The following is a 22,522-nucleotide window of genomic DNA, read 5'->3' on the forward strand; positions in this document are numbered from 1 at the left end:
CGTGCGTGTGTGTGTGTGTGTGTGTGTGTGTGTGTGTGTGTGTGTGTGTGAGACTGTGTGTGTGTGTGTGTGTGTGTGTGTGTGTGACTGTGTGTGTGTGAATGTGCGGCTTAGCCCGTGCGTGCGTACGATATACAGACGATATGACCAAATATTTATCACGATATACATTTGAAAATTTGCGATAACGATATAACTGACGATATAATTGACACGAGACAAAATACTTTACAACTCCACAACTTTATTAGTGCAAAAAACCATCAATGTATTTTCACTTAAACAAGCAGCTGTTTTTATCTGCATTAAAGTTATATAAAAATGTAACAGTGCAAATTCCTCGCTGACAGTTTAACCAAAAGGCATTTCCAGTGGAAACTGGCCGACATATCCTCAGCATAACCATGTATACTGTGTGCATTTTCTGAAGAAACTGCAGTGTAATGTAGTGCGTGTGTGTCTTGGTGGTGTGCGCTGGTGTGTTTGATATATAACCTTGTCCCGTACTGTGCGTGGCGTGTGAGTTGCTGTCCGTGTGTGTGCGTGTTGTGGCGTGTGCGTGTGCGTGTCTAGCTGGTTGGTGAGTGTGTGTGCTTGCCGTGTTAGTTTAATGCGCGAGTGTTGTGTTAGTGTGTGCCGTGTGGTGTGTGTGTGGTGTTTGGTGTGCCGTTGGCCGTGTAGCCTTGTAGTGAATGAGTTGTGGTGGTGGTTGTGTGTGCCACTGTGTGTGTGTGTGTAAAGCTTAAAAAGAGCTCTTAGACACAGCCAGCTGGCCTCGCGTGTGTGTGTGTGCTCTGTGGCGTGTTGTACGAAGTGCGCGACCCAATTGTGTTTTGCCGTGTGTGCGGCGTCGCAAATGCCTGACCTAAATTTTTCAGTGGTGCGACCGAGTGTAAGAGCAGATAGTGCGTAGTTGTGGTGTGTAGTTGGTTGTGTTCCGATGCGTGCGGTGCCGTGTGTGTTCGTGTCTGTGTGCGGCCTAGAGTGCGACCAATTTGGTCGCAAATGCGACCAAATTTTTCAGTGGTGCAGTTGGTTGCTGTGCGACCAACTGTTTGGGTAGCAAAAAAAAAAAAAAAAATCTGCAACCTTCCCTGTGGTCAACAACAGACACACATTTTGCCCCTATCGTGGACTAAACCAATCAGAGATAATCAGGGGCGGGACCTCTCTGATTGGCCGTGGTCCAGTTGAAAGTGCAGGTGGAAGTGGGAGGTGAGTAGCTTGAATTGCGCCGTGGTCCGTGGTGTGTGTGTGTGTGCGTGAGTTGAAGAGGCAGGTGGAAGTGGTAGTGTGTGTGCTTCGTGTTTGCCAGGATGTTCCGCCGTCTTGGTGTGAGTAGTATGAGAGGATGTTGTGTTTGATCAGATTCATTAAATCTGTGTCTGTGTGTGGTGTGCAACGTTGATGTGCCCACTTGTGTTGCGTTGTACCGTGATGTATGGTGATTGATGAGATGTGTCGTTGCCCCGGTTTGTGTGTTTTGCCATTGGCCGTTAAACGCCAGTATTCTCAGATTAAAGCCTCACAAAACCATTTTTCTGATACTATGTGTAGTGCAGATGTGATGTGCCGCCAAAACAGCCAGAGTGAGTGTGCGTGGTGCAGTGCATGCGTGTGTGTCGTGCTGCGGCGTGACCGTGTCGTGTTGGGGTTGGATTGTGTGTCGGTTGTGCTGTGTCTGAGCGTAGCCGCATGTGAGAGAGCGTGATATGCACACGTGTGCGTGTGATACGTCGTGCGTGTGTGTGTGTGTGTGGTGTGTGCGTGCTGTGTGTTGCCGAGGCGCATCAGAATCAGCTTATCTTTCTCAGGCTTCTCACCCGATGTGTGTGTGTGTGTGCTCTAAACTGCTGCAGTTTTGAGTAAAAATGAAGACCTAAAGAGTGATTACATCTGACTTCCATGAAATAAAGGTTTACAGTATTTGTACTAAGAAGGAAAATCACAACCAGCCAATGAACTTCAAAGTGGTCCATCTCTGGTCTCCACCTGACTTTCAGTGTTTTCAGCCCACCTGTGTGTGCCCATGTGGGACAGGAACACTTGATGATGGCTGTTTGGAGCTGCTGCAGACTGGATCTGACACTAATTAAGCGGCTCCCAGATAATATAATTAAGAGTAGTAGAATAACGCCTTTATTTAGGTAAAGCTGTTCTTGCACTTCCTGCATGTCGTTCATCAACAGCACAGCTGCCGATAAGTGACGGTGTGGAGAACAACAAGCACTTTCTCAGCAGCTCTGGCATCAACATAGGAGCAGCTCTCTGCTGCTGGCCAGACAACCAGTGTCAGCACACCAGTATACCCAGTTTCAACCTGCCATGAACTAGGTGAGCAGCTTCTGCTGCTGGCAGCACCCAGTTTCAGCACACCTAGTATACAGTTTCAACTGCCCATGAATGGTGAGTAACAGTTGCATCAATAATGTTTGCACATAATGAGGATCTCTCAGTTTGGTGAAATTTATTTATATAGTTTTGTTCCTCTGTTTGGCCCTCTCTTACCACAGAGCTTCCTGCTGTTTAAACCATGCTTATAATAAAAGAAAATTTTTCTTAACTAGCTCGTAGGTCAAAATTCCTCGTCCCTTCAAGAGGACACGTGTGCACAGCATAAACAACACCACAACAAACCGATGCTAGACAGAACTCTCTCTCTCCTCACGAGCATGACCTACAATATTACATCTCAGAATGAAATAGCGAGTTTTCTTAGGGCGATCGTGGCTCAAGAGTTGGGAGTTCGTTAATTGAAGGTTGCCGGTTCGAGTGACTCTCGGTCGTTGTGTCCTTGGGCAAGACACTTCACCCGTTGCCTACTGGTGGTGGTCAGAGGGCCCGGTGGCGCCAGTGTCCGGCAGCCTCGCCTCTGTCAGTGCGCCCCAGGGTGGCTGTGGCTACAATGTAGCTGCCATCACCAGTGTGTGAATGTGTGTGTGAATGGGTGGATGACTGGATATGTAAAGCGCTTTGGGGTCCTTAGGGACTAGTAAAGCGCTATATAAATACAGGCCATTTACCATTTAGTATTAATGCTTAGATAATGGTACTGCTAGAGATTCCATTCACACCATCTGATTACATCTCTCTCTTGTGTTTTTTTAGGGACTAGTAAAGCGCTATACAAATACAGGCCATTTACTAGTGGTAAGTGATAATACATTAAGTGATACTGTATTCAGCATTAATAACCAATCATCAATGATTAATTAGTTAACCAGGGATTGTGGCGATGACGTGCTGTGGTGTATTAATCAGCTAACATCCACGCCCTTCATAATCAGCTGTTTACACACAAAATTAATGAATGTAAATAAAAACAAAACTTGAATCTTTCAGGAAGCTGAGAAACGTTTCATCATCATCCAGGTGGCTTCTTCAGTCTCAGCTGACTGCAGGTTTACAACCTTATAACATCTGTGTAATGACCAACACGAGCACCCCTGTGTAACAATCAGCTGTGAGCTCCGTTTCGTGATCATTAATATGCAATACGATGTACCAATGACCATCAATGGCCAAGGCTAAGATCACAGCATTGTAAATGTACCCTTAGTTGCATCCTTGGACCATCCTTGACTCAGAGATGATCCCTTTTCACATTAATGGATTGCTTGACTCAAACCAGCTCAAGCCCATTGGTAGGCAGCTCTGAACACCACATCCAGAACAGCTTGGGTTTTGAAGAGAAGGTGAGGCAGATGAAACCACGGTCTCATACGATGTCACTTCACTTGTGTTCCAGTCACTAAAACACTGGAGGTAGTTTGTAAGAGATTACAGGATGACCCCAACCTCAGCAACAGCACCGCTCTCAGCACCAGACAAGTGGGTTTGCCTTTGGAACTGCGTCTTAATACTTTGAAGAAGTGGCAAAGAGAGCTCTGTTATCCTACCCTGGAACACCACCACGTTTGTGAAAAAGGGAAAGCCCACCTCTGAATGGAGGAGGGGCCTAAGGGTGCATCTGTCACCATCGTACAATGTTGTGATTGCAGCCGTTCCCCAGCTCTCTGTGAATGGGACTCATGGCCACTGATCAGTGGTCATGACAATTTGCATATTAAAGATCATGAAACTGATCCCGCAGCTCACAGTTAGTCAGTGCTGCTAGATTCAGTCATGATGCAAATGCACTGTTTATCAGTTTGGGGAAACCTGCAAGCTCTCACAAATGAAAATCCTGTGTTTGGTTCAGAAAGACATTGCTGCCTGGCAGCAGGACAGGCAGCAGCACCACGGGTGCAAACAGACACTACACCAACTCTGTCCTTGGGACCTGGAGGCTTAAAGACAGCTGCATATCGCGATATAATTTGAAGCACGTGCGGTAACGATATATATCGTGATATATTCTTTTCTTCTGTATAACGTATTTTCCTCACTATAAGGACTTAAAATCCTTTAATTTTCTCAAAAATCGAGAGTGTGCCTTATGTATGAATTCTGGTTGTGCTTACTGACCTCGAACCGATTTTGGCAGAAATCTGTTAAAAATGTTTTAGTACAACTTTGTAAGCCGCACTGCTGGATGGATCGTCAGAGCATTACGCTGCCGTAGTGAGGAGCTTCAGAGTAATCTGGGTCCAAAACTCCGTCTGCTTCAGGTCCCAAAGTCAAACGAACACTGAGAGTTAAAAACGTCTAAATTCTTTCATCTTTAATTAAATCATCAGCGTTGCTGCTTTACCAGGTGTAACTATTAAGTTTAACATCCATGAAAACAGAATTTATTAAATTTAACGGAGTTAAAAGTTAACAGGAAGTTAGCTCGCTAGTTTCCACCTAAACATGTTAAAGCATGTTCAGACTGAGAGATTTCTGAAACATTAAAACGTACAGCTCTGCTATCACTTCCAACATAAATGAAGACAGAAACTAAACAGCAGTGATGTTTGTAGGGTTACTGAAGTTGTGCTACGTGATTGCTAGCGACACAGCTATGTTAGCATAACATTAGCACAGTGAAGCTGGAGGATGAACGCCAATTTTTTTTCCCTCGTTGATAGTTAACGTGAAGGTTCCTGATGGTTAGGGACAAATGCAATCGCATGGCAGGATGCTGTAAACGGACCAAACTTCAGTCAGGAGAACAACTGAGATAATCCATCCACAATACGAGGTTAGTCATTAATATACTGCAACAACATGGGAACAGAGCAGCTGCCAGAGAATTCAACATTAATGAATCAATGGTACAGAAGTGGAGGAAGCGCAGTTTTTGGCTTTCCCCATATTTCAAAAGTGCTTCACCTCTTTGCTGTGACTGTCGGCATAATTTGCAGATGATAATGGTTTTAGCTGCTGCGATTCTTTCGACCAAAACAGGCGCCGCTTGATGACATCATCAACATGCGCGGTCGCGATAGAGTGGTATAGTCAAAATCTCTATCGTTGGCCAAATTTATATCGTTTATATCGCCCAGCTCTACTCCATATCCAATAACACCGTAGAACATTTGTATTGTCATGCTTAGAGAAGCTCAGCACAGCTGCTTTACAGGTGCCAAACGCCACCATTATCAGTATTAGAACACCAGTATCTGTTTTTTCCTGTTACTACTCGATTTAACAACAAAGATGTATTAAATACAAGCAGGCGGTACTTTCATCATTTCATAACTCGCCTACTTTTTATTTAACCAGTTATCTAATGAGTGTCCTAATGTTGCATCTCGTGTTTAGTGTTTATTTCACAGTGGCTGCTGTAACCTCATTAACAGAAGGTTACAGTGCAGCGCTGATGCTGGCTTTTGACTGCAAAACCAAAGCAGCAATTTAAACAGCAGTACCACAGAGAACAAGTGAGTGACAGACGACTACTCAAGAAGCTAAACGGGCGCACACCCAGCAGAGTGCACAACGCAAAACAGAGTGAGCGCACTGAGCTTTACCTCTTGGCACTGGTGGAGAGCTTGGCAGCGGTCTTACTGGAGATTTTGGCCTCCTTCTTTTTGGGCTGGGTCTGGTCCCGTTGCTCGGGGCCCGGCTGCTCCGGAGGAGCCGCCTCCCTCTGCTCGGCGTCCGAACTCCCCCCACTGGTGTTGGGGCTGTCGTCCGGCCTCGGCTGCACCTCACTGGACATGGCGACGCTGTGGGATGGTTGCACATGCACACAGGCTTTAACGGCACGTAACGAGCACACCTGAAGAGGTTTACTCAACCTTCACTGCAGGTCGGTCATCTGAGAAACACAGTTTTAAATACAGCTTGGTCACACACTGCTGTGGGATCCCACAGCAGTGTGTGACCAAGCTGGTGACCAGCATGAGGAGGCGCCGTCTGATTTCTTCAGACGTCAATTATCCAACCTAATAAACAACAGTGAACACGAGTCAATAGCACAATAAGCTGTTTGGCACCGACAGAGAAGATTTGGCAGGATTTTCATGGCCTTTCGTCACATCCTCACCTCTGCTGCTCAACCCACAGATGCATTTTCCTTACAAACGTGGCTCCACTTAAACAACAATATAAGATTTATTTCCAAGAAGCTTTGTTGTAACCAAAAAATAATCGACCAAAAACAAATTTACAGTTTCATTTACCTATTATTTATGACAACACAAGCTGCGTCACCCGTTGCTATTAATTATGTTTGGTTTTGTCTTGTGTGGGAGTGAAAAAGACGAGTAAAACGAGCTACACAGGAAACGAGGACGTCTGCAACCACACAGAGGTGCAAGTGCGGAGACAAGGATGAACATGGAGGCGTGGCAGGTATGCGAGTGAAGGAAGGAGGAGGTATGGGAGAGGAGGAGGGTGGAAATGAGCAAGGAGAAGACGCAGCAGAAGATAAAGCGGCACGTGACAAAGAGAGCTTAGGTCCGAACTGAACAAGAGACAGATGGATGAGAACTTTCTGACACAGACAAAGACACTACACACGTCTTCCATCTTTTACTATTTTCATGTCTCTGTTCAATAATCTGACGCTTTTCATGCAAAGAAGCTGTCGCCCTTTCAGAGGGTTTTTCACTCTCATACGTCTGAGCCTTGATCATCCAGTCGAACGCCTCTTTAACGTGTCACGTAAAACTCTTTCAGCTGCCTTTCCTGACACTGTTTTATGTGCACACATCTTTTTAGTTCTTCTTGAAAAGGTAAGTGTTTGTTTTTGATTTGCATGCTGAAGGCAATATCCCAACAGTCAAGCTTCAAATGGCTGTTTTTTATAGAGTCAGTGAGAAGTACACATTTTAAAATGGTAAACAGTAAAACTGCAAATAGTAAGTCGAACAGTCTGTCCTGCACTTTAAAGGACACCTGATTTCTGCTTTCACACAGCAGTCACACGTTCATCAGGACACACTCCAGTTTCTGGGAATCCTGTATGAATCACACAAAACCACACAGTTCAACCTGGGATCTGCTTCGACTGCAGGCTTCTCCAGCTCCCAGCTCATGCTCAACACCCTGTTTGGAGGGTGTGTTAGAAAATCTGTGCTGTGGGTTACACGCCTGTTTCACAACAGTCAGGGCTGGCCTTTCAAAACTTCATGGGCATATTTAAAGCTGTAATTACGAACTCAGGATGCTGCGTCGATAGCATCAGTCACACAAACAGCATCTGTGCATTTCTCACAGTGCTGCTGAAGAAGGGATCTGAGCCGATTTATGGTACAACGATGTCACTCTTGAATTCCTGAGAAACCAACAGCTTTGCTGCGCTGCAACAACGTTCCAAGTAGTGGCTGCAGGTCCTCGAGTTTTGCTTGTGGGCCTTTCCGTTTCTTGGCACTAGTACTCATGGGGGGCATGGGGGAGCCTTCACCTGTGCTGTGGTCAAACACCTTCCTCTGTGCAGGCTGTTAATTCTGTGTCCCAGTTCAGCCAGTTGATCTTTCGCATATTGCTGAGCAAAACCCAGTAAGCTGGACATTTGTGGCTGTCCTTGTCCCCCGTATCCTGACAGTTGCCTCCACGACTCTGCCGTACAAGTGCAGTGTAACATTTTATGAAACAGCACACATTTCGTAAGCTTGTTCACACAGCAATGTTCTCACAGTTTGGAGGTTTCAAAATGTCCAGGTCATGCTCACAGCCACTGGTATTTGGATATGTGCTTCAAGGGAATCACAAACTCATGCTGCCATGTAGTCACTGCCACCACACACAAGCATGCAGACATATTGGGAAGTTTAAGGGGAGGCCTCACGGTCTGACATCCAGTCATTTCTCTGAAGCTCATAAGGAGCCGATGATGATCCAATCAAGCTGATTTTTTTCAATCTGAGGTGTCTTAATCCAGCATTATTCCATCTGTACATCTGTTTTCATTCAGACTTGAGAAGTATCAAAGAATTAACTGGTAGTTTAGGTTTGTGGCTTCAGCCACCCTATAAGGCACTGTGCAGTGAATCCATGAATGGAATGAAGGGAGATACTTTGTGTTTGAAAGTTAAACTGTGGACAACAGAAATTCATCAGACTGCTGAGCCGCTGAGCACAACTACAACAACTCAAAGCCTCAAAGATTTTCCACCTCGCAATCATCAACAAGGAGTTGAGGTCACCGAGCCAACGACGTATTTTCTGGGTAGCAGATCGAAGAAGGAAAAACATCACCTTAAATATCATTATGGAAAATGTGTTTGTGTGATTGTAACATTGTCATACTGGTAACTTATTGCTCATTGAACTGTATACATGTCATAGGGCTGTTGTTACACACTTCAAAATAAATGTGCCCGTCTGCCTACACGCTTTCATTTAGATAGCAGGCGGAACGGGGTTTTCACCCACTGCAAACACGCTCCTGTGTAGCCCTCCAAAATCCAAAGGAGGATGATATATGCATGGGTCAAATGCCTACTGGTTGACAAGTGGGCCAGAATAAGGAAGGAAGACAACGGAGTTCACCAAGAACAGGAGTGTGAAGAAATAATCAAAGGTTTGTTTAAAAAACCCCAAAACAAATCTGTGTGCAGGAAGACTGCCCCACTCAAGTTCATCCAACGTTATTGACCTTATCTGTGCACTGAACCCACATCAGTCATGCTGGATCAGAAAAAGGTCCTTTTGCAGAACTCTAAAAACAGCCGTGATTCTCTGTCCGATAAAGGAGGAGACAGCCTACTGACCACACAACCTGCTGCCGTTGGACTGCTGAATGATAATAAAAACAAGCAGCGTTATCCTATGTCCTCATCCAAAGATACACCCGCAGATGTCATTAGTTAAATACCGAGCTCTGGTGTGGTTCATTCTGACAATCAGCCAGGCTGAACGTTTGTCAGTCACAACCTACGAGTCTCAGAAAAAGACACCTACAAGGTCAGCCTTGCTAAATCAATTGTCCCCATTATGGTGTATGTGAGAGAGGAGCTCAAGGTGAATGCCTCTATTTACATTCCCTGGTGTGCAATGAAAAATGCATGACACAGACGAATGGCTGTGAGGGCATTTTTGCTGCTCACATGAATATAGAATCACAGTCAGTAAGGACAGACGGGCGGTGTACATGACAGTGGCTTTGGTTAGCTCACTCCACCTTTGACATCTGACAGCTGCAGCATGAAGACTGTGCAGTTAACTGTGGTGGAGAGCTGATACCTCACTCCAGTTTTTGGTGGGGTTAGAGTGACACAGAAGGACATCGTTTCAGACCTCAGGGTAAGCTGCTAACAGCTCTGTACACATCTGCGTGTTTCCAGTTGTCAGGTGAGGACAAACATACTGAAACCAAAAGTTGGAGACATACCGGTGGTTCGTGTTGGGCTTTCGGAGGATGTTTTCTTTCCCAAACTGTCACAACAGCTCAACCGGTCACCGATTACTGAGCGAGTCTACACATAGATCCCACCCAGCAGGGCACTCACAGTCCCGTGGATTCATTCTGTTCTTTTGTCTGAGGCTAACGGCTCAATAAACAGTTACGAGTTTGGGTTTTCTCTCCGGCTGAACCTTTCCTGTACCCGACTCTGTAAAGAGGGAATTCCCACTTTTGGCTCGGATTCCTTGCAAGGCTATTTCGCTGTTAACGGTTGAGTGACGACTGGGCCAACGATTATTATAGTTTACATTTTATTAAGTTCAGTTAGGTGCATGGATATATGCCGAATTAATGTGCATCTGCCTATGACTCTAAAGGTCTCCTATGGTATACACACAGTCGTTTAATGAGAAACGGGTTTAAATCTGCTCAGATTTTAGACCACGTTCGGGGGAACCCTCTTTAGTCCACATCAAACAGCTCACAAAGCTGTAGATGAGGGGCCAGCGAGCTCCCGCGGCCCGGATCGCCTGTTTTGTTGGCTGTGTGAAGAGTTAACAGCAAGACAGCCTCGCAATCTTTATACGCGCCGAAGAAGATAAAGCTGAAGGACACACTTGTCCGACATCTCTCCTCTACAGCAGCGGACCTCAGTGACCGCTGCCAAATCTGCTCCAGCACAAAAGACAGAATGGATGCCCCCCACCACCACCACCCCCGCCCCCTTCCCCACAAAATAACCCAATAAATCTTCGTTGTCTTCATAGAGTGGACTCCATTACAGAAGAATACGAGCAGCTCACCTTTATAAGCTGGCTGGACGTATGTGTTATGAGCTCCACTGTTTATTCTGTAAATCCGCAACGCTGCTCGTCCGCTTCTTTTTACTGTCCGCTGCTTTGACTGACTGCTCGAGAATGTGGTGGAACCGCGACTGTCACGTTAGCGACCGTGACGAGCAGGGTTTCCGGTGTGATCTGTCACAATAAAAGCCTGTGGCTCATTTCCCCTGAAGACTGCCTATAAAAAACAATATTCATATGATGCAATACACTTTAACTTATTCCAAATGAGGTTAAAAAAATTACACTGGCGATCTGTTTGATCTCTGTAATTTTTCACGTGTGCACGAGTAGACCTGAGGCTTGTAATGTCCTTTCACCCAATATCAATACTCATAGAATAGTTTTGCACTCGTTAGCCTATTTGCTTTATCTTCCCTGATCATACTGTGTAACATGTTATTTCCATTACATTTCTAAATTTGGATTTTATTTTGATACCAGTGAAAATTGCCGAAAAAATCACAAGGAATATACAAACATGTCAGTCTATAATGCAACCTAGTTCAGATTATTTTTTTATTGAATCAAGCAACTGGTTGAAAAAACAAGCCCTCCGAAGAAGATGGATGAATGGACGTATTTTATGTTAAGACGTAGAGTTCACACTTCCGGTCTTTTTCTCTTTAACCAATCCGACGCTTGACGGCTCCAGACTGCCTTCGTGCGCGCGCCTCCGCGAGGGTGCGTTGTGTGTTATGGCAGGCTTTGGTGGTAGTGTAGACTACAAAGGAAGTGCAAAGAGAACACCGAGCACGCGGCACAGACCGTGCACGGTGTGGTGCCAACCCGTCACGTTGAAAAAGAGTACTTTTCAGAAGCAGTTTCTACATTTCAGTAATATAAACACCAGGGATCCTCTTGAAAGGAATTGCTGTTATGCCCATCAACTCATCTAGCTAAAACGGTCAAAATCTAAACGAAACCATTACTTTCAACAATTTGTGTCAAAGGATTTCACGGTAATTGTCTAAAAGTAACCGGAACCAATGTTATTATTAACTGTCGAAAGGCTTCAGATAAAAAAATATAGAAGTATTGTAGACGGACATGACCACTGCGGAACCCTTCCACGGGTTCATGTTTCTCATACGGCTAATAGAGTGCGGGCCGTTAGCTCGGCGACATGCGCCATTGAAAACAAACGTACCAGATACGGCGGGTATTGCCGCTTTCGTTCATTTGTATTCTACCCCATTAGAAACCTTACGTCGTCTCCAGTAAACGTTCTACATTTTTGCGGACAATGGAAACTATATTAGAACAACAGCGTCGCTATCACGAAGAGAAAGAGAGGCTAATGGATGCTAAAACTAAAGAAATGTTACACAAGAAGTCGACGGTGAGTGGTGCTACTTAAGGCTAGCTTTAGCCTTGCTACGCTTGGTCGTGAATCCCAGAAACGCTGAAATTAACATTTGTCCGTGTGTTTTTTCCAACTTTCATTTCAGCTGCGTGAACAAATCAATTCTGACCATCGAACAAGAGCGATGTTGGATGTGAGTAAGAGTTTGGACTCATTTAAAACTGCAATTCAACGAATAACTAACCTTTCATAAAACCCAGGTTACAATTTTGTAAACGTGCAAAGCACAATTTATTAGCGGATTTGATGCATTTTCTTACACTAATCACGGGAAAAGAGGTCAGATAAAGAACGTAATCAGATGTACTGAATGAAGCGGTGTCACAACGAAATGACACCCCAAAAATCTGCCCCCAAGTGCGTCAGAGGTCATTAAAACTAGGTGTAAAATATAAATGGTTAAAACCTGACTTCAGAGACGCACATTGGAGACAAAGAATCACTTTTGATAATTAGCAGCTTTTCACTGTTAATGGTCAACGCTGGTAAAAAGGTGTCTGCGCTTCTTCTTGCAGAGGTATATGGAAGTGAGCGCAAATCTCAGAGACCTGTATGAAGACAAAGATGGGTGAGTGTTTTCTTAGCGAACAGTCATTTCCACTCAAATATAGATATGTTGGCTGGACCTTTGTGCGGTTACAGAAGTAAAGAAACAAACTTTTGAGCAGTTACTTGAAAAGTAGACCAACTAAAGGTGTATTCACATGAGAAGCCTGAAAAATCTTGTGACAGTCAGGATGGGGACGTAACGTTTCTTACATGTGGCACATGACAGGAGATGGTTAACGTCAGCTCCAAAATGATGTGAATCTGCTAGACTATCGTCTGCTCTACTGTGACATTGTTGTTGTTCTCTAACTTGGGGTCCACACACACATGGGTTTATTCACCAATCTAGTAGCAAATCACTCAGAAACAGCTAGGTGATAATACTACTGCAGCTGGGCATAGCAGTATGTTGGGCGTGTGAGCAGGATAGAAGACCAAATGACACCAAATTGTGAAGAAAAACGTGAGCTGTAGCATTACTGAACAAGGCACCTGAAAGGACATGCCCAGGGCTCACAAGACGAGGACACTGTTGGAAAAGACGGGTCCAAGGAAATATTCTGGAGATATTTTGGTTATTTGAAGTCTGATAACGAATCGGAGTAGCAAACTGTGTCAAAGGCATATTTCCATGAAGGCACACAACACCTCAAATTGTTTTTGCTAGGTCCTGGGTTTAAAAAATTTATTTCCCAATTCAAATCCATTTTAGCTTTTATAAAGCGATATCGATTCAGTAAATCCTGAATCGATTTTTAAATATAAATGTATTTTATCAGAAACGCCAGAACCTCAGCTTAAAGCTCACAAAACTATTTAAACAACCACCAAACATCTAAAACACAAAATGAGAGCAGATACATGGATCCCACCAAAGACGTAAACACAGAGCGTGGATCGTTCACGTGACGGCACGCACACAGACACGCCGTCGGGGCTAAAAGCAGACAGCTCACAGATTCTGAAGCTGCAGGTTTCGGCACTCTGACCAAAATTCACTGAACCAGCAGCACAAGAAGCTCAAAGCTACGCTTCACGCCTAAGTTAGATAGATTAAGATTAAGATTAAGTTTTTCAGAGGGTGGTCGGGATTGTTCATAGTGGATAACGGTGTGTTCACGACCTCTCCAGCATCAGGTGTCCAGTTTGTAGCCGACCACAGAGCCAGCATTCCTAATCGGTCTGTTCAGTCTGTGTCACGATGCTGCTTCCCCAGCACGCCAAAGAAAAGTGATGTGCTTGCAACAACTGAGTGAGATAATCGCCTCACACTGAAGCATCTGAGCCTGCATTGTTTATATATGCTCACTCTTCTTGTACATGCTAGGGCTGCCACAAACCATTATTTTGATAGTCGACGTAATCGTGACTAGTCGACTAATCGTGGCAGCTCTAGTCCACGCCCCCTGTCGGTCTTCCACTTCAGCCTGTTGTAACGTCAGCCTGTTGACGTCAACTCCAAAGCCCTATCGGGTCCTTTTTTCCTCGACCGCATCAAGATCCTCTCCGAGGACGTGGATCGTGTAGCCTTTCTCTTCCCTCTGAAGTCGGTCACTATCGCTCTGGTCTTGTTCACATTCTGAAGGCTACAGAATCCTCTGCTTCTGCTCATTACTAATACATCCAACCACTGTAGGATGTTCAGAGTATTTTTGTGGGTGGATGTCTGAGGTGCACATGGTGAACATTGGGGTGGCTGTAGCTCAGGTGGCAGAGCAGGTCAGCCACTAATCAGAAGGTCGGTGGTTCGATCCCAGGCTGCCTCCTGGTTGCATGACAAATATCCTTGGGCAAGATACTAACCCCGTGTTTGCCTACTGGTGGTGGTCAGAGGGCCCGGTGGCGCCAGTGTCTGGCAGCCTCGCCTCTGTCAGTGCGCCCCAGGGTGGCTGTGGCTACAATGTAGCTGCCATCACCAGTGTGTGAATGTGTGTGTGGATGTGTGAATGACTGAATGTAGTGTAAAGCGCTTTGGGGTCCTTAAGGACTAGAAAAGCGCTTTACAAATGCAGGCCAACATGGAGACAGCACAGCTGCTGTACTGCACATCACCAATTCAGGCAGAGCCCTGGTCAGCCTCATATACTGCATCCTGTCAGTCAGGTAGTTGGTGGATGTGTTTACTGACATTTGTGTAGCTTCACTGTCAGCAACAGTGGCTGAATTGTGTTAAATGCGATGCTCACCACACTGCTGTTACAGCACGTAGATGATTACATCATTCAAAGATTCGGTCTGTCTACTGAAGAGAAACAGTTTTACTTAACAAAAGAAGGCAGAAATCATGTGGCAGCTTATGTCTGATGCCTGATTGGCTGAACACAAAAGCAAGACGTCCTGTAATATGGCCCATCAGGATAATCTTCCACTTAAGCTGCTTTTGAATATGAACTCTGGATAATATGAGGAGAAGCGCTTATACAGGCTACAGGACAAAAGGACTCACACTCTGTGAAGACTGCACAGTTACACTGTTCTCACACGAGTGCAGTAGGACAGTACACACACTTTGTAATAGACCACTGTCTGAGTAAAGATGGTTTAGAGCTTGGTCAGCATGCCTCTCCTGTGCACCTCCATTGGCTCTTGAAAAGTCCAGGGGTGAATGCATGACTGCTGCTTCAGAAAAACCAGCTGTCCTGATGACTTCCTCTTGTTCTTCTCGTGTTCCTGGATTATTTGTCTGACAGAATGAGGAGAGACGAACTTGCAGCCATCTCAGGACCAAATGAGTTTGCAGAGTTCTACAACCGACTCAAACAGATAAAGGAGTTCCACCGAAAGCATCCCAATGAAGTATTTATTCTTTTGATTCCAAAATGTCAACTGAAAGCGTACATCAGGTCTTTGAAACTGATTTCTGTCGTCCTTCCTGCAGATTTCCATCCCCATGTCTGCAGAGTTCGAGGAGCTGATGAAGGCCAGAGATAACCCCAGCGAGGAGGCTCAGAGTGAGTTCAAACAACACGTGCTTGTCCTGAGTCAAGAACACGTTTGCACGACATGCAAATCCCACAGAACAGCAGCTAGAGGAGCAAATGCTTCCTGACTTTTTCACTTGTTGCAACAACAAAAATGGGATCTAATGAGGAAACTCATAGAAAGTAGCTACACTGCATTAAGTATCACTTTGTGTGAAGAACGATTACTGAAGTGTGAGAATCAGATCAGTGTTGTTAGATTGTTTCTGCACACGTGTGTTTGAAATCTGCAGTTGAAATAAAAACACAGCGATCTAAGACGATCAGAGCAGCTGATTACTGACAGTTTCTCTTTTAGTTCTAATTGTAGGAAATTTGTGCCGTTTGGTGTCCATCCTGTTGGTGAAGGCTCCCTCTGAATGAGCCTGAATGAATGAATGACATTCATCACACATTTATACCAATACACTTTCAATTATACAGACCCACACAGCAACCAACACGTTTGATTTCATTTTGTAACAGCTGAGGAACAATCAGGACATGGTCCAAGGTCAAAATTAGGATTAATAATCAGATGTTTGCAGATGTGAATACTGACCTTGTCCTTTTTCTCCCAGATAAACAGGACGTGGTCAGCATGTAGCAGCAGACTGTCAGCAGCCTTTTTTATTGTTCTTGGCTTAGTTGACTGGATAACAATCGATCAAATGTAGGAAGTTAAATAGAGTTGAAAACAAGCTGGGCTGTTCGTAGACCTGCACAGTAGACCTGTGTCATGGAAAAGCACAATAGCTCGTAGTATTTGTGCAGCATTGAAGTGCAGAAGAGCACTTTGTAAACGTCACAAATATGATATTATTAAATGGTTTGAACCCATTAGTTGGCTTCACGACTACCAAACCTGGTGGTTTAGTAGTCGTGAGTGTTGAGCAGCAGTAACGTTTGTAGGGAGACGTTTTTCTGGCTACTTTTGTTCTTGGGTCAAATTAGGAAATGTGATCGATGCCGGAGCTCACTAGAAAAGAAGCATGCAAAGCACCGATCATCTGCTTATGCTAATCAGTTCTGCTGCGAATCGCCACTAACAGAGAGCCTCGTGTTTGAGAACGTGTCAGACAGGCTGTAGGTGTTGTTACCATCTCACAGCTGGATTAGCTGCCCCATGAAAGCATCAACACTCTTTCTTCATTCATGAAAAGGCTCATTTAGGCAAAGCACTGGCTGCCTTTGGTTACCAAACACACTTTATTGTGTTGAGTTCCCCCACATCTGCAGTTGCATAACTACACTTAACAGTTATTGTAAGTAACATCTGTGACCTTCATACCCTGGCTTAAAGTGCATGAATGACTTGTGTTTATGGCAGATATGGTGGACTTCACCGATGAGGAGGGATACGGCCGATACCTCGATCTGCACGACTGCTACCTGAAGTACATCAACTTAAAGGGAGCTGAGGTTGTGATCCTGAAGTAGCCGTTTATTCTCATTAATAAAGAATAAGCCTCCGAGCCAGGATCTGTCTGACTGCTGTCTGTGCCCTGTGTCTGTACAGAAGCTGGAGTACATCACCTACCTGTCTTCATTTGACCAGCTGTTCGACATTCCCAAGGACAGGAAAAATGCTGAATACAAAAAGTAAGTCCATGCTGCTTATTCAAGACGTCAGCTTGGAAGCATAACTGTAAAGAATCTGCTTCCTCAGTCATACGTCAGTGTTGCATGCAGAAGTGCACACGTTTAAATGCCTCGTGCTCTGCAGGTATCTGGAGATGCTGCTGGAGTACCTGCAGGACTACACAGACCGGGTCAAGCCGCTGCTCGACCAGAACGACCTTTATGGCAAAGTGCTGTCAGAGTTTGAGAAGAAATGGGAGAATGGGACCTTTCCAGGCTGGCCTGTAAGTTCTTCTGCTGGGACCAGTGAGAGATGATGGTTAGGTTTTGGGAACTTCTCTGACTTCTTGCGTGTGATTATTTGTAGAAAGAGACGAGCAGTGCTTTGACACATGCCGGTGCTCATCTGGACCTCTCTGCTTTCTCCTCTTGGGAGGTAAAATCAATCCTCGTTGACATGTGACTGAAATCAAAGTGTTTTGCATAAATAATGGTTTCATATTTGTTTTACTCTCCGTTTCCCTCTTTGCTGTAGGAGTTGGCCTCTTTGGGTCTGGACAGGTTGAAGTCAGCACTCATGGCTTTGGGACTGAAATGTGGAGGGTAAGCTTCTAGAAACATGACCGGAGCAGCGTAATAACTCACTTTCTACAGCATTAGAAAGTGAGTTGATTGTTTTCATATTCCAAGCAGAATATTACTGGAAAACCAGCTCTGTGGGGACAGGGAATCATCTGTGAACTACAGATAACCTCACGCCGCGCGTCCTTAGTATAGTGAGAGCCCAGTTTGAGACCACAAAGAGCATCCGGTGTTCAAAAAACCCAAATGAAATATGCAGAGCCATCGAGTGGTGACCTCTGTGGACAAGGAGGATGACAAAGAGCTGCAGAGAGCTGCTGACCCCACCCGTCTCTCTGTGGGTCAGTCGGACGTTTTGCCTGCTGTGCACCTGGAAAACAAAGCAGCTGACGGAAACTGTCTTTAGTGTTTGCCAAGTGTGTTTGTTGAGACATGTTTAAAACAGCACAGTACAAAAGTCTAGTTGGGGCCTTGTAACAGAGTCAAAAGGACGTCGGTGTTCTGGCAGCTGGTAGCCAGCAGTTAATGGTTGAATGTGTCTGTGTTCAGGACCCTGGAGGAGAGAGCTCAGAGGCTCTTCAGCACCAAAGGCAAGTCCCTGGAATCACTGGATCCTTCACTGTTTGCCAAGAACCCCAAAGCAAAGGGACCTAAAAAGTAAGTGTGTAAAACTGTCCCTCGGATGTCACGTCCTCATAACGTCTCATCAAAGTGTTCAGTATGTAGTTCTTAATGCTTTCCTACCGTCACTCCAACAGAGACACAGAGCGGAACAAGGAAATCGCCTTCCTGGAAGCTCAAGTATACGAGTACGTGGAGATCCTTGGGGTGAGTCTGGATGTGTTCATGCTGCTGTTGGAGCTCGTGTTTCGAGCCGGCTTCGTGAGGAAACCACATGTTGATATGTTGCGTATGTGGCTACAGGAGCAAAGGCAGCTCACTCATGAGAACGTGCAAAGGAAGCAGGCCAGGACCGGAGAGGAGCGTGAGGAGGAGGAGGAAGAGCAGGTCAGTGAAAGCGAGAGCGAAGACGAAGACAACGAGATCATCTACAACCCCAAGAACCTGCCACTGGGCTGGGACGGCAAGGTAAAGCTGCAGACACACCTGCACAGAGTAACCGTTATGGCCTCAGTAACACGCGTGTGTGAAATCTGCATGTGTTAACGCGAGTCGTGTCGATCCACACGCAGCCTGCGCTGCTGTTACGTGACGCTGATAGATCCCTCAGAGGACATGCTCTCACTTTAATGTCACGGCTATTTTTAAATAACATGTTTCATTGTTGTCTACCTGATCACCCGCAGTAACCGTGTGTGTTTGTCACTCCTGCAGCCAATTCCATACTGGCTCTATAAACTGCACGGGCTGAACATCAACTACAACTGTGAGATCTGTGGAAACTACACTTACAGAGGACCCAAGGCCTTCCAGAGGCACTTTGCAGTATGTTGCTGTTGTTGTTTTCTCGTGGTTGGCAGTGACTGTGGGGGCGTTTAAAGGTTGATGAACTTCCATGTTTGTTTAAAGGAGTGGAGACACGCTCACGGGATGCGCTGCCTGGGAATCCCCAACACCGCTCACTTTGCCAACGTCACGCAGATCGAGGATGCTGTGTCCTGTGAGTTGATTGGAGCAGATTCTGAATGCAGCTCGTGTTCAGATGTTAATGTATTTATGTGTTTTATGTCACTGTAGTGTGGGCAAAGCTCAAGTCCCAGAAAGCATCAGAGCGGTGGCAGCCAGACACAGAGGTACCAACACTCAGCAGACATTTGTGTTTTGTTGTGGTGTAGCTGCTAATTGCTTTTGCTGATGTGCTTTTCAGGAAGAGTACGAGGACTCCAGTGGAAACGTGGTCAACAAGAAGACCTACGAGGATCTGAAGAGACAGGGCTTGTTGTAGACGGGGGCTGAAAGACACCAACTCTGAACAGCTGCTTTAAACGCTGATTTTATCCTGTTTACTCGTGTTTCTTCTTCGTGAGCTGTAGAGTTGGTTTTAACAGCATCACCAACTTTTCATAACTTTGTAATGTGGCGACCATTTATGATCATAATAAAGTAGAAACTTTTGTCAGCACGCTTGTTCGTCCTGGTCCTTCAACAGTTCCTAAAATCACCAGGACAGGACTGAAAATAGTCCCTTACATATTTGATCTTTTAATACTGATGTATGGATGGAGCGAGTTCTGCTCAAGCTGAAGCTATTGTGTATAATCTGTAGTCGGCGGTTCAGCTCCTGCAGCCGTGCCTGGTTTACAACAACCACGATGACTCAGATCATTTGGAAATGACGTCTGAAACCATCAGCAGAACCTCCGAAGCCCTCGAACACGACAGAGGGAGGACTCTAACATACAGGTGCTGGACAAAGAACATCTTAAAAAAGTTGATTTATTATTATTATTATGATTATTCCATTGAAAAAGAGAAAGTTGCTCAGGTGTAATGAGAGCCCAGGTTGCTCTGCTCATTCAAAGTACAAGAATATGGTCCAGCAACCTCATAGATGCAGATTTTGGTGAATCCCTCTGTACTCGACACTTCCATGTTGCTACAGGACTTTTGCTTCTGTTCTTCTCTGGACGTTCCCGTGGTGTATATGCTTCCACTCTTGTGTGTGTTATGTCCTTTCTATGTAACTACAGTTTAAAACTCTGATAACATCAACTGTGATTATTCATTCAAATCAGTTTTAATTAGTTTGATGACAACACATCACAAATGAACAGCAGTCATTTATCGATATGATGTAGGAGTCAGTATATCTCAGAGTTTCAGTGAAACATTCCTTCATCTTATCGTGTGTAGTTGAGGCTGTGGAGGAAAGAAAAAGATTAGTTGTCTCCAATCTGGAATCCACAGACTGATGAGGTGCACTGCTTCTATCCAGCGTGTCAGCGATGCAGCAGCTTTATCCTTTGCACCGAATCGTGTTCATGGAGCTGTTGAGCGCCACCAGATGGCGCTCTTGCATCTGTGACGCTAAATGGGAAAACTAAAGAAAAAGGATGTAGACTGAAGAGTCCACCAACTGTTGTAGACCACGACAAACTAAAACAATACAGGCATAAAGGGTCGATTTTTAAATTACGCCCATATTTTGAAAACATTTGTTAATAAGAAAAAAATCTATGGTGGATTTAGCCTTCATATTTTAAGACACACACACACACACACACACACACACACACACACACACACACACACACACACACACACACACCTGTAATATGTTGCCTTTTGCTATGACAACATTGTGAACAGAAGAGATGACTCTGATTAATGGCTCGTCCTTCAGCAGATGAACACACAGCGCCGTATCAAAGCACCTGCATCATGGTTGTTAAATTTATCTATGTTTTTGACAGATATCCATCCATCCATTTGCGTCCGCTGATCCTTTTCAGGGTCGCGGGGGGCGCTGGAGCCTATCCCAGCTGTCATAGGGCGAGAGGCGGGGTCCACCCGGGACATGTCGCAGGGCCAACACACAGACAGATAATCATAATTTACAAATTTTACCACACATGTCAGCACGTTCAGAACGGGCAGACGATGGTAACAGTGAGCAGGTCATACTCCCCCCTCAGGCCAGGTCTTCAGGTTTCCCACAAAATCATCTTTAGGGTTTACAGAGGATCATCCAAACAACAGCAAACATTTAGTGAGTGGTGGTTGCCCTCTGACCTCTGAGAAAGGCCAGAATGCTTCAAGCTGATTGGACGGCAGCCGTAGCTCATTTACAAACAAATGTATCTGTCAATCCACAGCTGGAGTGAACAGCACCGTCCTGCCTTGTACCCACGGTTCAGGCTGCTGGTGGTGGTTCACTACTGTGGGCTCCTTGGTACCAACTGAGCAGAATTTAAACGTGACAGCCTGCCTGGATGTTGTTGCTGACCATTTCATAAGAGTCATCATGTTCAGAGGATGTTAGATCATCTCAAACTGCCCTCACTGAGATGTTCAAACAGTCTTTTGAATCCTCACAGTGAGTTAGCTGCACTGAGACGTCCTCTGACACAGCCTTTGCTCACTCACTCTGTTCCCTGTCAAAACATAGCTTATCTCAGCTAGCTATGGTTGATCCATTCTTGTCATTATGTAGTTAAAGAGATTACTTATCTCAGTGGAAAAGGTGCTCTTGACATCCACTTACATGCATGTGGAAGCATGTGACCACCGAGACTGTAGCTATTTGGAAATATGTGGATAACTGTGTTAATCTGTCTGTGGTATCAGACTTAGTGTGTAATCAGAGTAATAACCTGTAATATTAAACATTTGAAAATGTGGTGTCAAATCTCTAAAGATCTGTTAACAGGTAAACATAAGATGGCTCAACGCTGTGTGTGGGGACGGTTGGTGGGAACATTTTGTGTGGACCTGCCGGTGCATTTTATTTACGGAATAAATGAAACGTGCTGGTGGTGAGAAATCAGAGCATTACAGAAGTTGTCACCTGGCAAACCATCTTCAATAAGTCAATAACTGTTTGTCTCTGAGTTTGTCCAGCACAGTCGCAGCAGCCACACCAGCAGGACCGGAGCTGTAAGACCTGTTTAGTGTCTGTAATCATTCAAATAAGAATAGTATTGTTATCCTCGTGTTTGCCTTCTTTCTATTTCTCAGCCTTTTTCTCTACAAAGACTTCTGAGAGAAGCACGCTGCCTTCCAAGTGCAACGCTGTACTTTTTTTTTTTACTTTTTTTTGTGTCCCGTTTGGATCTTTACCATCAGAATTGTTGTTTGAAGGCCAAGAAAGATGCCAAGCGGATTTACTTTACCAAGTGGATCATCATGGCCTTGCCATATTGGTCCATTTGATTGACCTTTATTATAATTATGAATTTATTTTATTTTCAGTTGCTACAAACGGGACAGACATGACTGGGGGATAGGACAGGGAGAAAGAATG

The 22,522-nt window shown here is 45.0% G+C and overlaps 2 protein-coding genes across 3 annotated transcripts in view; one reads left to right on the top strand and one right to left on the bottom strand.

Annotated features, from left to right (window-relative positions):
* LOC102300965 (ubiquitin-conjugating enzyme E2 E1) overlaps positions 1-10,669 on the bottom strand; it is a 120,672-nt gene extending 110,003 nt beyond the window's left edge. The window contains exons 1-2 of the mRNA XM_042226572.1: positions 10,522-10,669; positions 5,898-6,095 (exon numbers count right to left, since the gene is read on the bottom strand). Of these exons, the coding sequence (XP_042082506.1) occupies positions 5,898-6,088 (191 nt within the window). The 5' untranslated portion in view covers positions 6,089-6,095; positions 10,522-10,669. The remainder of the gene's footprint in view (positions 1-5,897; positions 6,096-10,521) is intronic.
* sf3a3 (splicing factor 3a, subunit 3) lies at positions 9,526-19,681 on the top strand. Of its 2 annotated transcripts, none has more exons than XM_042226571.1 (17): positions 9,526-9,618; positions 12,012-12,059; positions 12,442-12,494; positions 15,166-15,271; positions 15,354-15,426; positions 16,766-16,857; positions 16,955-17,037; positions 17,162-17,300; positions 17,384-17,452; positions 17,552-17,619; positions 18,148-18,255; positions 18,357-18,426; positions 18,523-18,687; positions 18,934-19,044; positions 19,129-19,219; positions 19,297-19,352; positions 19,427-19,681. In XM_042226571.1, the coding sequence occupies exons 2-17, from the start codon at positions 12,051-12,053 to the stop codon at positions 19,502-19,504; spliced, it is 1,371 nt and encodes a 456-aa protein (XP_042082505.1). In that variant the 5' UTR covers positions 9,526-9,618; positions 12,012-12,050; the 3' UTR covers positions 19,505-19,681. The 2 variants fall into 2 exon arrangements, with proteins under 2 accessions (XP_042082505.1, XP_005937541.1); XM_005937479.3 differs by lacking the exon at positions 9,526-9,618 and adding an exon at positions 11,649-11,902.
* The last annotated feature ends 2,841 nt before the right edge of the window (positions 19,682-22,522 follow it).

This window comes from Haplochromis burtoni, unplaced genomic scaffold (genome assembly GCF_018398535.1).
Source record: "Haplochromis burtoni strain Fernald_Lab_line unplaced genomic scaffold, NCSU_Asbu1 Contig_218, whole genome shotgun sequence".
NCBI lineage: Eukaryota > Metazoa > Chordata > Actinopteri > Cichliformes > Cichlidae > Haplochromis > Haplochromis burtoni.

What these genes read in the sequence shown, in the direction of transcription:
- sf3a3 (XM_005937479.3), top strand. Translation starts at nt 11,807, where the DNA reads ATGGAAACTATATTAGAACAACAGCGTCGCTATCACGAAGAGAAAGAG. An exon ending in TTGGGACTGAAATGTGGAGG is followed by an intron (nt 17,620 to 18,147) that starts GTAAGCTTCTAG and finishes GTCTGTGTTCAG; the next exon opens with GACCCTGGAGGAGAGAGCTC. An exon ending in GGTGGCAGCCAGACACAGAG is followed by an intron (nt 19,353 to 19,426) that starts GTACCAACACTC and finishes TGTGCTTTTCAG; the next exon opens with GAAGAGTACGAGGACTCCAG.